The sequence below is a fragment of the Podarcis raffonei genome, chromosome 17, assembly GCF_027172205.1.
Source record: "Podarcis raffonei isolate rPodRaf1 chromosome 17, rPodRaf1.pri, whole genome shotgun sequence".
NCBI lineage: Eukaryota > Metazoa > Chordata > Lepidosauria > Squamata > Lacertidae > Podarcis > Podarcis raffonei.
This window is the reverse complement of record NC_070618.1, coordinates 968446-983767: the sequence shown is the minus strand read 5'-3', so window position 1 is coordinate 983767 and position 15322 is coordinate 968446. Positions and strand designations below refer to the sequence as shown.

At 44.6% G+C, this 15322-nt stretch overlaps 1 protein-coding gene across 3 annotated transcripts in view; it reads left to right on the top strand.

Annotated features, from left to right (window-relative positions):
- Nucleotides 1-15322, top strand: part of SIDT1 (SID1 transmembrane family member 1) — a 55847-nt gene that overhangs the window by 13545 nt on the left and 26980 nt on the right. For all 3 annotated transcript variants that reach the window (XM_053371906.1, XM_053371904.1, XM_053371905.1), the window contains exons 5-11: nucleotides 2482-2583; nucleotides 8981-9064; nucleotides 9295-9388; nucleotides 10323-10394; nucleotides 12301-12394; nucleotides 13120-13163; nucleotides 14965-15036. In XM_053371906.1, the coding sequence (XP_053227881.1) occupies nucleotides 2482-2583; nucleotides 8981-9064; nucleotides 9295-9388; nucleotides 10323-10394; nucleotides 12301-12394; nucleotides 13120-13163; nucleotides 14965-15036 (562 nt within the window). The remainder of the gene's footprint in view (nucleotides 1-2481; nucleotides 2584-8980; nucleotides 9065-9294; nucleotides 9389-10322; nucleotides 10395-12300; nucleotides 12395-13119; nucleotides 13164-14964; nucleotides 15037-15322) is intronic.

Genomic DNA, 15322 nt, shown 5'->3' with positions numbered 1-15322 from the left:
GTGTTTTGTTGGAAGCCGCCCAGAGTGGCTGGGGAAACCCAGCAGATGGGTGGGGTATAAATAATATATTATTATTATTATTATTATTATTATTATTATTATTATTATTATCACCACCTTGCAAGAAGTGGTGGCTTGTGTGAGGAGTGGTGGAGAGCAGGAGCTCAGCCTAGCAGGATTTCCTAAGTCTATGAAATGTTCAGACTGAATAGTGGGCCCTGCTGCGGCTCAGGCTTTGTAGCCGTAGGTGGGGCTGCATTGACACTGGGTTTTCTGACGAGGTTCTGAGTCAGCTGGGGGGGCTTGCAGTGACGCCCTAAGGTGGCACCACTGAGGAGCATAGTTCAGTCTGCATCTTCTTCAGCAGACAACTTGCCTTGGTTGCCCAGGAGCCTGGCCTCTGTGAGTCATGCTTCTGGCTACAGTGTCCCATCCCTCCCCTGCTGTTGGCGAATTATGTCCCTTCCTTTTCCTGCCACATTTCACACACATTTCTGAATCAAAACACCATAGCTATGAAAAGTGGCAAAGATAGTAGGGAGGATAATCTTTGTACATTGTGAGCAGAAGTATTTCAGTCCCATATAAGTGTCCCGTCCTCCCTTCGAACATTGTTGTTCATTTTTACCCACGGCTGCAAAGTCCACTTCTTGTTTGATTTGCTAAGGGAGAAAAGCTATTTGCTTAGTTGAAAGGCACCAGGTTATGGGACTGATAGCGGACAAGGGCAAATGTATTCAAAAGCAGCTCCTTCAGTAATAGGGAGCACACAAAAAGCAATGACTCTTGGACCGTAGTGGAATTCAAGCACCTCTTTCAAGCTTCCGCCATCTTTAGGCGTAACAGTCTTAACTCTGTTTACCAAATCTTGCGCAAGGAATTCCTACATACTTAACATCCTGTTTTGGTTTGCTCTGCTTTTGAAGACTTGTATCGGACCTTGATTACCTGAGCGTGAGGGCAAGCGCCTTGTGAGTTATCTTTTCAAAGATGTATCACCTCTGGATGCTAATGTGTCGATGGACTTTCCTCCATCCCTTTCCTCAGCCTCAGTTCCCACCCCTCCCTTTTCTTCTCTTTTTACTTGATTGCAACAGTGTTAGGGGTACTTTTAGCAGAGAAGCAGCTCATTAATGCCAACGATAAATAAATAGAAAAGTTCCTATTATTTCCCCCACTGGCTAGTGGAAGCATTTGTGAAATGACTACACTGTAGTCCTCCTAGGCCACAGTAATGAGAATCTTGGAGGAACTGGTTTTTCTGGTTTTCGGAATGGTGTCTGCTAGGATTTTTTTTTGCCAGAACACAGGCTGAGCTCATTCAACAAGAGACGACTGTAACAGTAAGCTTTTTGACCCTGTGAAGATGGGTGCAAAGGACAGGTGCACTACAAACAAGGAGCTTAATGGCCATTATTATTACTATTATTTTATTTTAAATTCCTATCCTGCCCTTCTTCTCAAAGGCGTCCAGAGCAGCAGCCAACACAATGCATAGTTTATGTTATTGTGCAGTTGCCATTGTGTGAGTGAATGGTGAATGTTTTTCAACTGTGTAAACCAAAGAGGAGCACTTGACGGAGCCTGGGAGTGGCTGCAACTCCTTGCCACATGTGCATGCAGTTTAATCTATGCTTGCTCTGAGGTTTTACAGTCAATACCGAGGAAATAAACAGCTTGCTCCACCACTTCATACTGTTTAACTGGGGCTGACCCCAACCACAGCTTGGCAGTGTGAAAGTTGCCCCTACTGTGGTCACTCTTGAATTGCTACAGTTCCATTTAAGTCTCCAGCCACATGGGTCTGAACCTTGGCTGTGATGGATGCTGATTGGCCAACTGCTGGTGGGCATGGCTCACAGTGGCAATGCCCATGCCACTCAGCTGTCGTTTAAACTGGGCCTTGTGCAACAATTGGTAAGAGGGGAGGTTCAATTTGTGTGTCATGACAACAATGGTGTGCCCTAATGAGATGGAGGGAGGGAAAGGGAAAATCAGGTACAAGGCTGTTTTCTATCTTCTCCAAGCCATGATAGATCTCAGTATTTATTTATTGTGAAATTCAACCTTTCCTCTATGTTGGAACTCAAGGCAGTGTGCCCAGGGAGTCTTCCTTCTGGGCACTGAGAAGGTTCAGACTTGCTTACCTTCAGCACACTATGCCATGTGCCTTCAGACCAATGCTCTGCGATGAGGGACTTGCTTAAGTTGGCCATAGTGGACACTGGGCTTTAAAATTTCAGCGGTGCCCTGTACAAAGCCCAAATTTGGTGCCCCTCCACCTCTCACCTTCTGTTGCTTCTCATTGTTGCCGTGTCCCCTGAGGTGCCCTCTCAGCTTGGCGCCCAATGCGGGCAAACAGGTCGTACTCCCTTTAATTCTTCTGTGGGCTCTCCAGTGGGCATGGCTTTTCTCATGACATAAGGATGTTTTTAGCGCATGACAAGAAAGAACCTTAAAATCCTTTCCTTCTTTCCATAGTATTTTCTGTACAAGTTCCCTCCAGATGTGGATTCTGTCATAGTCAGAGTGACTTCCGAGACAGTCTACCCATGCTCCGTTGTCTCCATACAGGATATTGTGGTAAGCTCCAGGAGGCTGGGTCATACAGAAGGGCTGTAATAGCCTGGTAGAACATTTTGGTGCGGCTTTCCCAGGCTTAGCATTGCGCATCAATAACTATGTCTCAGGTACTGGGAGCTTTGTGTGGGCTTTTAAGATCTAAATGTTTTGAAATGGTGAGAATATGCTTAGGTGTGTTTGTGGTCACTGGTCAGGGGAATGGCTTGTGACAGGGGCAAAACTAGGCTTTATTTCACCCGGGTCAAAGACCCAGTTTGGCACCCCTCCACGTGCATTTGTGTACATACACACACAGGCTGGGAGCCTTCACCTGGGCTTCACCTGGGGTAAAAGAACTGGCTATTGTCGCATATGTATGCAACAACAGCCGCAGGGATGCTATTTGCCCAGAGATGGAAAGAAGATAAAGTCCCTACCAGAGAGGAATGGCAAATCTCATGGAACTTTGAAGTGTCAGGCATAGCTCTAATGGCTTTAGCCCAAACGTAGCAGAGTTTTCCTGCACAGCGAAGAAGCTAGTTGAGGTGGAAATGACTAGTCAGCTAGACTCAGAATAACTATTTACAGGATTTATTAAAAGGAAAAATAAAACCAGCAGTTTCTGCATACAAAACAAAGCAAAATAAATCCTTTCTTTCTCTCTCTCTCTCTTAACCATACACAGCACTCCTACTCCTAACACACCCCACAACACACTGTGCTAGCAAACCCTAGATAACAGAGTTGAGTGCTGGTCGTTAACCAATCAGAGTAAGTAGTTTCTAGGTCAAGCTGACCTTGGCTTTCTGCCAAGAGTAAATTGACACGGCCTTGAGTTAATTGTGTGAAGCCAGAATCTGTAAGTTTCCCATGAGAACCAATTAACAGAAACTGAACACCCCCTCACAGATTCTGCTGGACAATTAACATCAAATACACCTATGTAGGAGATTACTTTTCCAGCAAACCTAAACCCTTGCACATTCGCTTGTTCTTTACCTTTGCCAATGGTTTAGTTAACACATCTGCTACATTTTCTTCACTTGATACATAAGTACAGGTGATTACATTGTCTTGTACACAGCAACGCACATTGTGGTATTTTACAGAGATATGTTTGGAACGCGATTTGAAACCCTCTGTTTTACTTAAGGTTATACAAGCTTGATTATCAATGTAAACTTGTACTGGTTCTCCACAATTTACTTTTAAATCTGTTAACAAATGCTTGAAATAAATCACCTCGTTGCACAATTCACTCAATGCGGCGTACTCGGATTCCGTTGATGACACACTTACAACGTCTTGCTTGCGTGACCGCCAGCTGATTAAAGCTCCACCGACCATTATGACTAGTCCTGTGACAGATTTTCTATCCGGCAAATTTCCCCAGTCACTATCACAGTAGCAACTCAACATTTCATCCTCTGAAGAATTTAATTGTAACATATAGCCAATTGTCTGTTTGAGGTATCTCAGAACTTGTTTTACCCCTTTCCAGGCATTTAGTGTGGGTTTTGAGACCAATCTACTTAATATGCCTACAGCGTAGCTAATATCAGGTCTGGACCACTGTGCTAGATACAATAAACTTCCAATTACAGAATGATATACACCAGGATGTTCAAATTCAGGACTCTCATCTATATGAAGTGTTTTTATGAAACCTGGATCCATAGGCACCACTGCCCCTTTGCAATCCTGCATCCTGTATGTAGTCAGTAGTTGTTTAACTTTGTTCTGCTGACTAATTAGGCAGCTGCCATCTTGGGCCCAGCACACTTCCAACCCTAGATATGTCCTAACCGGGCCTAAGTCTTTCACTTTGAACTTACTGGACAATTGCTTGGCAAACCTTTTAGTTTGTTTATCTGTTTTGCAGGCATACAATACATCATCTACATAAATCAGACAAAACTCTTGATCACTGCCTGTACCACGTACATAAACACAATTGTCAGCTGTACTCTGCTTGAAACCAAATGACACTAAGGCCTCATGGAAACATTTGTTCCAAGATCTTGCAGCCTGTTTAAGACCATATAGAGCTTTGTTTAATTTCAACACTCTATTGGAACCTGTCTCATAACCAGGCGGTTCGGCTAGATACAGGTCTTCTGATATTGATGCATGTAAATATGCAGTCTGGATATCAAAATGGTTTAACAGGAGTTTTCTCTTTGCTCCAAGCGTTAAAATCAGCCTTACACTGTCCCCCTTAGCAGTAGGGGAAAAAGTCTCGTCATAATCTTTTCCAGGCCTCTGAGAGTATCCTTGAGCCACTAAACGAGCTTTGTATTTGTACTCTCCTGTCACCAGAGGTTTAAGTTTGTACACCCACCTGCAGCCTACAATCTTTGCCCCCTCAGGCGCTGCTACTGGTGTAAAAACCTTGTGCTCATTCAGAGAGGACATCTCTTCCTCCATTGCCTGCTTCCAGAGCTCTGCCTCCTCTTTTGGTAACTTTAACACCTCCTGAAAACTCTTGGGCTCTGCAATCACACTAAACACATTTGCAGTATCTGGAGAAAAACGCACTGGAGGCACTCCTTTGTTTTGTCTTTTAGATCTTCTGGGAGAAGATTTTTCTTCTGACCCACTTTCCTCCTCAGAACTATGACCTCTCTTTTGTTGCTTAACAACTGGTCTTTGGGCAACTCCACTTTCTTGAGAACTCTTATCTGAACTTTCCTCCCCCTCAGACTCTGATTCTCTATGTTTACCTTCAGAGTCATGAAGCTCCTGGGAAGGTTCAAACCAAACCTCAGTATTGGCATGTAGTCTCTCCCAGCCACTATGTTCACAAAAACTGGCATTCCTGGAGATCACAATGCCATTTGTCCCTTCAGCAAAGCGGAAACCTTTTCCCAGCTCCTGGTAACCCACAAACACTAACTGTTTGGTCTTAGGATCTCCCTTCTTCCTCATTTGTTTTGGAATTAACACCCAGGCTTTTGATCCAAACACATGCAAATGGTCAATTTTGGGTTTTTTCTGAAACAATTTAAAGTACGGAGTTGTACCTATTGTTTGATGAAAGAGCCTGTTTTGGAGATAACACGCGGTGAGCATGCTCTCCCCCCAATAAGACATGGGCAAATCAGCATCATCAAGCATGGCAAACATCATATTTTGTAAAGATCTGTTTTTTCGCTCTGCAATGCCATTCTCCTCTGGGGAAAAAGCGTTCGTTTTTCTATGCCCAATGCCACGCTTTTGTAACCAATCTCTAAAAGCATTTGACATAAATTCGCCACCTCTGTCCGTCTGAATCCTTTTGAGTTTAATGGACAGAAATCTTTCCACAGATGCCACCCAGCCTTTAAACTTAGTGAACACGTCACCCTTATTCTTCATGGGAAAAACCCAAGAATAACGCGTGGCGTCATCCACAATTGTTAATGAAAAACGCGATCCACCCCTGCTTACAGCAAATGGACCAATTACGTCCATGTGAACCAGCTGTAGCGGTGACTCACTAACTCTGTCACTTCTGGGGTAAGAGACTCTGTGGGTTTTAACCTTTTTACAAACATTACAATCAAGGTACTTGTTACAACTCTTTAAATTACCCCCATCAGCCAATTCAGACATTTTTAGTACACTTTTCCAGCAAGCATGCCCCATCTTCCTATGCAATAAGTGCACACAGTTGTCATGTATAGCTTTGTTATTCACTGCAGGCTGAGATTTACTGACTACTGCTGCAACTTGAGATCCTGCTTTAAGCCAAAACAAGCCTCCCTCTGACTTAGCAGTGCCTAAAATCTCACCAGCCTTCTTAATAATGCAACTGTCTCCTTCAAAATGCACTTTAAACCCAGCTTTTAGCAAGCAATCTACAGACATCAGATTGCTCCTTAATGAAGGCACACAAAGTACATTTTGCAGGCATTCACGAAGACAAGGAACAAAAACTGCACCCCCCGAAATCACTTCGGAAGTACTTCCGTCTGCTAGAGCCACCTGGCTGCGCTGTGCTGAGTTCTTGGAAACAAACAATTCATCTGAATTTACGATGTGCCGAGACGCTCCCGAATCGACCACCCAGACAGCTTGTTTCTCATCAGCAATCTTGACCTCGGCGGTCACCAGCTGAGCCGACTGTTTTCGTTTGAAGAATTTCTTTTTCCGCTGCTGCTGCTGCTGCTGCTGATCTCGTCTCTGCTCCTGCACCGGCAGCTGAGACTTGACCAACTCAGGACATTGTCGTTTTAGATGCGCTGAAGACCCACATCGGAAACAACGCCTAACAGCAAACGCTGACTCCTCACCGGTACGCTGCTCTTGCTTCACCCCTGGCACGGCATGAGAACTCCTTCCAAACCGCCCGCCTGTAGAAGCCTCTGCAGCCAACGACCTTTCTTGCCTCTTCTGCCACTCTTCAATCAAACGCCCAGTAACGTAACTGACTGATAAATCACGCTCCTGTATGCCTTCTAGAGACAAAACTAAATTATCCCAGCTTTCCGGGAGAGAACTCAAAATAATAGCCACCTTCTCCTGCTGGTCTAACGCACAGTCTCTTTCCTGTAGCGCAGCAAACTTTAACTGTAAACTGTGTAGGTGTTCCTGCATTGTAACCCCAGGCTGTAACATTGCCTTGTACAATGCCTTGCGAATGAACAGCTTGGAAACTGCTGTCTCACGCACATGGAGTTCTTTAAGTGCTTGCCACACACCTCTAGCTGTCTTGATTCCCCTCACATACGGCAACTGGGAATCTTCCAGCCCCAAGACAATTGTGGCCCTTGCTCTTTGGTCTTTATCGAGGTCTTCATCATCAGGCTTCACAGGAAACTTACTCACCACTTGCCAGAGACGATCCCTCTGCAGCACTGCCTGCATGCGTTCCGACCACAGCAAGTAATTGGAGTCATTCAGACGCTCAAAAACCATCTGAACTGGTTGTGAGGCCATCTTGAGAGCGATGTCCCTGGAACCCGGAACCAGCTACTCACAACCACCGAGAGAGAAAACAGGAACCACAGCACCCAGTACTCACACGCTGCAGCTGTTGTCCTTGTGTCCGCTGCGTCACCAGCTCACCACAGTCAGGAACCAGCCAGTGTCCATCTGCTGCACCAACAGGAACAACAACTTCTGGGACTACTGGAACCAACACCGTTGATGCTGACACCACCACAACTCAGGCTGGCAGCACAATACCCATAACCTCATGGAACTTTGAAGTGTCAGGCATAGCTCTAATGGCTTTAGCCCAAACGTAGCAGAGTTTTCCTGCACAGCGAAGAAGCTAGTTGAGGTGGAAATGACTAGTCAGCTAGACTCAGAATAACTATTTACAGGATTTATTAAAAGGAAAAATAAAACCAGCAGAGTTTCTGCATACAAAACAAAGCAAAATAAATCCTTTCTTTCTCTCTCTCTCTCTCTTAACCATACACAGCACTCCTACTCCTAACACACCCCACAACACACTGTGCTAGCAAACCCTAGATAACAGAGTTGAGTGCTGGTCGTTAACCAATCAGAGTAAGTAGTTTCTAGGTCAAGCTGACCTTGGCTTTCTGCCAAGAGTAAATTGACACGGCCTTGAGTTAATTGTGTGAAGCCAGAATCTGTAAGTTTCCCATGAGAACCAATTAACAGAAACTGAACAAAATCAAGCTGTTGGACCATGCTGAAATTGCAAAACTGTCTGGAAGACCTAAACTTCAATAAAGAATGGGGGAAATTTATAATTTATCTAGGAGATCACCGTAAGCAGATGAAAACACTAGCAGGATCTTAATAGCACAAATATTATGGATAAGATGGAAAGATACAAAATATGGATTGTGGAAAAATATGCAGTTAAGAAGGTGTACAATAGGACCCTTGGAAGGGAAGGTGGGAAGTCCAGAGATTTGGAGGAAATTCTAAATATGGATATGTAATTTGGATTGTTATACATTAATATTTGTAAAACCAAATAAAAAAAATATCATACAAAAGAACTGGCTAGCCCCTCCCGAAGCTACTGCCCTGTTTGTGAGCTGTACCCAGTTTCTTCCAGACTCGTGAAAGTCGGTTGTTCTTGGTCAGCTGGAATTAACAAGTAATGTTTTAAAATACAGAAGCTGGCTTTCGATGAAAAGCAGTCATGTTTAAGGGGAGTAATCAATTCAGGACAGGTCAGGACAGTACAAACAGGAACTGAGAACAAAGGGCAAACAATCCCATGTGCATTGTGGGTTTTTGAGGGGATACTTACTGAGCTTTTCCACGAAGTAATAGGAGACCCTGATAGAGACTGGAGGCTGCCACATTAAACGGCATCTGCCCTCAATATTGAGAAAAATATAAGATGTAAATTGTACAGTGCAAAATTGCAGTTCAGGAAAAGATTTGTGCAAGGTAACTTCAACAGAGAACCTAAGACAACCCTTTAACAAGCAATGTCTCTCTGTTGCAGTGTCCAGTTTATGATTTGGACCATAATGTGGAATTTAATGGCGTTTACCAATCCATGACAAAACAGGCAGCCATCACTGTGCAGGTGAGTTGCTTATTCTATCCATTAAGCCATTTCCCTGTTTTCCCCTTTCTCTTTATTATTCTAGGCACAGGCAGCTCTAGGTTCAAAAAATGTTGAGCTTAAGACAGGGATGTACAATAGATGGAGAAAGGTTCTATGACCCTCTTCAAGTTTCTACAGAACTACAGAGAGCCTCTCATTTGTTGACAGACTCAGTCTCTAAGATGAATTTTGCTTCTTGTCTTGTGCAGAAAAAGGACTTCCCAAGCATGCAGTTCTTTGTTGTATTTGTCATAAAGCCTGAGGACTATGCCTGCGGGGGATCGATACCTTCCTCCATTCGAGGTAAGAGGACTGGAACCAATTTGGTTGGGGAAAGCAGCCTATTCATAAGGCACCATCTTGGACACACTTAGACTGCAATGGCAATGTCCATAGGAAATGTCATCCGTTGTCTAAATGTGGTTGGATCCTAGAGAAGACGAGCAAGCAGCTGTGGAAAGAAGGAAGGAGCTTCCCAGGTTGGGCATCTCCTTACGAACCCTATAAATAATATCTGACAAGGGTTATTATCAAGAGATGATATCATCTGCACCACATAGCTTTTAATGTGATCCTGCCTTTGATAGGTATCAAAGTTCAAAGGAATATTGCCCAGTTGCCTCTTCAGTGTGTTCTATCATTTTTGTTCCCTAAGCAGTAGTGGATTATGGGAACAATAGCTCCACGCAGTTGCACGCATAGATAGATAGATAGATAGATAGATAGATAGATAGACAGTTAAATTAAAGGGTGGAAGGTCAGGGGTTTAATGTGCATTTCAGACCTCCCAAAATGACAAATTTCACAGCAAAACTCAAATCTAACAAAAAAAATTCAGCATAGCACCAATCAGCAGTAGTTGCTTGAATTTTGCATATGAAAAAAGTTGAGAGTACTTTTATTAATTGGGGGGGAAATGAGTTAAAGTTTCCCAAAAGGTCTTAATTGCACATTGAATAAATTTGTTCTTTGAAATCACACGGATTCTTGTAATTGATCTAGCATTTGTTGATTTCATTCATTCATTCATTCATTTCCTGCTTTCCTTGAAAAATTATGAAAGCAGTTTCATTCAAAAATACCAGAGTACTGTACAGCAATTCCTGTGCTGCATCTTGGAGAGGTCCCCAGGTGAGTGAGGGCTTAGACAGCACCCCAACGTGTTCTGCCCATGACCAAGGCCGCAAGAAATCCTCTCTCTCTCTCCGCCTCCCACCCTGCAATCTTCTTCCTCTAGGAAAGACTAACTACACCTGGAACCTGCAGCGGATGAAGAGTCTTGAAGTGACAGTGGTGCCCTCCATTAAAGGTATCTGGCTATCATGTTAACTTCTTCTTAGGATGAGCCTCAGAAAGAGAAGTAAACTATTTGGGAACAATGTCCCTGTAGATAGGAGGAGTCTAGAAAGTGCTAGTGCATCCCATGCCTTTTTAAAATGTGGGGGTTTGGGGGGGTATTGGGTTGTTGTTTTTATTTCGATTACATATTTTGTGGTTTTATATTTTGATTTTGTTCTGTGAACCACCCTGAGACCTGCAGGTATAGGGCGGTGTATAAATTCAATATAATAATAATAATAATAATAATAATAATAATAATAATAATAATAATAGGATCTTTTAAAAATTAGTACAAAATGGCTGGTTTTCACAGAACTGTTCCACTTTCAAGGCCAAACTAGCCACATGTTGAAATGCACCTTTATGTTTTATCTGTAGGTTGTGGGGCTGATCATTGTTCCTGGCCCCATAGCAGGCGTAGAATGACAATGCAACCCTCTCCTTCCCCACTGCAGTCCCGAGGAAACTTGCTTCTCTGAAGGAAGCACTGGAAGATACTGACACAATTAGCTATTACATTTCCCTCCTGATTATCACCCGGTTTATTCAGTGTATTTATTTGTTATGCATACCCCTCTCCCTGAAAAATGCCCAAGACAGATAACAACAAAATCCATACATAGCAAATAAGCAATATGGCAATAAAACCATGCAACAATCAAAAAGAGCAGATGAAAAAAAATGACAGCTAGTTAAAAATGTACCGTATTTTTCTGTGTATAAGACTCGGTCTTTTTTCCTAATAAATTATGTCAAAAATTAGGGGGCGTCTTATACACTGATAGTGCCAAGGCCATTTTCTTAAATCTGAGTCCCCAAAAGTAGGTAAGGTAAAGGGACCCCTGACCATTAGGTCCAGTCGTGGCCAACTCAGGGGTTGCGGCGCTCATCTCGCTTTATCGGCTGAGGGAGCCAGTGTACAGCCTCCGGGTCATGTGGCCACCATGACTAAGCCGCTTCTGGTGAACCAGAGCAGCGCACGGAAACGCCGTTTACCTTCCTGCCGGAGTGGTACCTATTTATCTACTTGCACTTTGACGTGCTTTCGAACTGCTAGGTGGGCAGGAGCTGGGACCAAGCAACAGGAGCTCACTCCGTCGTGGGGATTCGAACCGCTGACCTTCTGATCAGCAAGTCCTAGGCTCTGTGGTTTAACCCACAGCGCCACCCGCGTCCCCAAAAGTAGGCTGTGTCTTATACATGGGGGCATCTTATAGACGGAAAATATGGTAATTTAGGTAAAAACACACAGACATTAAATTGCAGAGCAGCAGAGAAAAGTCAGTTTATGTTGTGGGGCAGACTGCAGAGTGTGGGTCACACATGGCTCTGACTCCAGCATGCTTGTGTAATGGAGGAGGAAGAATTGGATATTCTCTGTTGTCCAGTTTTTGGTCTGCTGCAGACCTGGCCCACTGATGAGGCAGGGTGAGGCGCTTGCCTCAAACTGTGGAAGCCCCAAAGGCAGCGCCCAACTCACCTCTGCTGCCAGCCTTGCCTTCGCCTCCCACCCTGCCACATCTGCTGCCAGCGGAGAAGCTGCGCCAGCTGCGGCACTGGTTTCTTTCGAGATCTCGTGAGATCTCAATGAAATCTTGGGGGACTTCAGTGATATCTCGCAAGATCTCACCAGAAGTCGCCGCCACCGCCCAGCTCGGAGTGGTGGGGAGGCAGCAAGGGGGCAGGGCAACAGCTGGTGGCAACATTTTCCCGGTTCACCTCAAAATGGGAGGTGGCACCCCTGGTCTGCTGCAGCAAGGCTTTGGAAAGAGTGAAAACACTTATGCTACCGTTTTAGGAGCAAGAGCAGAGGGATGGACTTATGGGTTCATCCTCTTCATATGCTGATGGCAGATCCTTTTTCTTTCCCCTAGGTTCTGTTTATGTGAACGCCATCCTTTTCAGCTTTCTGAGTTTCTTCTCATTCTATCTGGGCGCACTGGTGGTTGCATTTGTGCACTACGTCAGGTGGGTGAAGCATTCAGCAGCGGCTGCGTGGAGGGCAAGCCAGCTGCCTCATTTTCCATTTACTGACATGCCTGACTCTGCAGGAAGTCAGAAGAGTTGGCCAAAGAAGTCGCCATCCCTTTAAAGACTTGTATAAATTAGCTTGGCACTCTTTGTACTCTCTTTCCTTTTTGCCACTTCCTCTTTGACTGCAATGTCATCTTCTTTGCATGTGACCTTTCACCTATGGAGCTTCTTGATTCCTCCCATAATTCCTCCCTGCACAAAAGAGAAAGCCCCCCCCCCCCATTCTCTCCACACTTTTGCCCATGGTTCATTCCTGTTCCTGGAAAAAGGATTTGTTTTGCACCTATTTCTCCCCCAATGTGTTCTTTTGGCTCACATCCTTTCCATTTTACCATGGTTTCTAGATGAAATGGTTTGTAGTGTAGGAAGAAAATTCTGTGCATGAAGGAAGATGGGCCAGGCCTTTACAAATACATATTCCGGCATCCTGCTTCTGGTTCTCCAGTGCCTCCTACATGAGAGCACTTTCTTTTGGTTAACCCATGTGATGTTAAAAAAACCAGGAAATAATCCACCAGGACTTTGGTTCGCATGGTATCGAGAATCAAATTTCTCTCCTTTGTAAAGCGTATGTGGACAATGGCATTGTACATCTCACAGATGAGGGGAATAGCTGCGTAGCCTGATGGGTAATTAGCCATGTTTGTGCTTGATTGCAGGAACCATAGGAAGCCTTCAATTGCCGGACACAGTCCTGATGATGGTAACCTTCTAGTATACTGTTCTTATATCACAGACCTGGAAGGCACTTCATGGGTTACTGGATCCAACCTCCTGCCCACTGCAGGAGTCCTATCTAACACACACACACACACACAGTGGGGAAATAAATAATAATAGCCATGGACAACACTGCAGGGGTGTTGTAAACCATTCAGAGACTGACCTGTGAACTGAAGGCCCATCACACTCTCACCCTTCCAACATACAATTTAAACTGCATTTGCATGTGCAAAGTTCTTTGTAAAAATGTTTTACCCCAAATAAGAACTAATAAACAGCAGGGACTTTTTAGTGTTACCTGTTGGTTTTTTGTTTTGTTTTTAGGGGTGCTGCTAATCTCTACCATATTAAAACCTTGGATTTCTTGATGGATTAATTAGTCCCTGGGGACATTTAAAAATTGTGTGTGTGTGTGTGTGTGTGTGTGTGTGTGAACCAAGAAGTTACCTGTCCAGACAATGAAGTATTTCTCACTATAATTTTTGGAACTGTGTATGTCTTCCTCCTCCCTCTTTTTCCAGTATTCACCATTCCGTTTTGGCTACATAAGTGTCGGCATTCTCAGTCTCAACTGAAGATGGGAAGTAAAGGGAATGGCAATACGTACTGACCTACAACAGAAATCAAAACAATGTATTCATAGCCTTTCAGCATTTGAAATAACTCTCACCGTCCCTGCCCAACGGCCATGCTGGTGCCAGGAAATGGGAGTTTGAGTCCTTCAGCATCTGGAAGGCCAATAAGTCCTCTGTCCTCTGTTCCTTCTATAATGGTTCACTGCTCACTTTGCGAATGGCAAGCATTAACTAAATGCTATAGGCCACCTGTTCCCCTTTCCTGTGCAATCCAGCTAGGCTTTGTTGACCTTTTTCCTTTTGTAACCTCACCCTCTGATTGTTCTTCCATTCTTTGGGTTCCTCCCATCGCTTACATTGAGGAAGATGGGCTGCAGAAACCAGCTTTGCTTCATCACACCTTGTTAAGCAAACACTGGTTGTACATTCTGCCGGTTTGCTGGAGGAGGCTTGTTTGAAACGAGCCTCCTGCAAATGTCTCCTGTTTGATGTCTCAACTGCTCTTGTAAAGCATTTTTACTCAGAACTGAAAATTTACGCAGTGACATGCCAGGTATATCCACATGTACAATACTGAGGTGCAACTGGGCAGTGCTTTTTCCTGGGGGGACGCAGACCCCTAAACATTTTGTGAATCTAAGTTTGGCCTCATTGAAGGGCAGTATTTCAGTATGAATAGGAAAATGACAGTACCCCTAAACATTTTTTTAAGAAAAAAAGCACTGCAAGTGGGGCAGTGCCGGCCCACCCATGAGGGAAGGGGAGGCAGCTATCTCAAGCGGTGGGAGAATCCACAGGAGGTGCAAATCCCAATGTTGATCTTTCTTCCCTACTTGTTCTTGATCTTCCCTCACCCCTTCTTCCCTAGCGGGGGGTGGGTACCGCCTTAGGTGCCAAAATGCATTGGGCAAGCCCTGTCTTGGGGGCTGGGTGGGCTGGGGATGAAAGTTGGGGGATGTGTTAGCATTCTCTGGTTCCTGTGGTGGCTCCCTGTGGCTTCAGACAGAAGCAAATGTGCTAACAAGCACCCTATTCTTCACCTCTTCCATGAGGCAGCTCTGTTCCTTGAGCTCCTTCCCATCAGTGCCAGAGGCCCATAGAGCAGGAAGCACCTGCTCTCCATTCAAGGAGGAGTCTCCCTGCCAAGTCTGTGGGGACTTTTGACCAGTCAGATGAAGGCTGTTCACATGTTTGTTCCCATTGCAGGGTCTGGGACTGTGGCCTCCTCTCATCCTATCACTGCCAGCACTCCGGAGGGAAGCAGCTATGGAGCTATTGGTAAAGTAACCCTGGAATTGCAAAGGCACAGCTAGATATATCTCTGTGGCTTATAAAGCTGGTAGTAAAGTTACATTAGAACAGTTAGTTAAAGTATGTGATGGCAAGATGTGGAACCATGAGAGTAGTTTTGGGGCTACCTTTGAAAGTGACCCGGAAACTACAATTAATCCAGAATGCGGCAGCTAGACTGGTGACTGGGAGTGGCCACCAAGACCACAGAACACTGCTCCTGAAAGACCTCATTGGCTCCCAGTTCGTTTCTGAGCACAATTCAAAGTGTCGG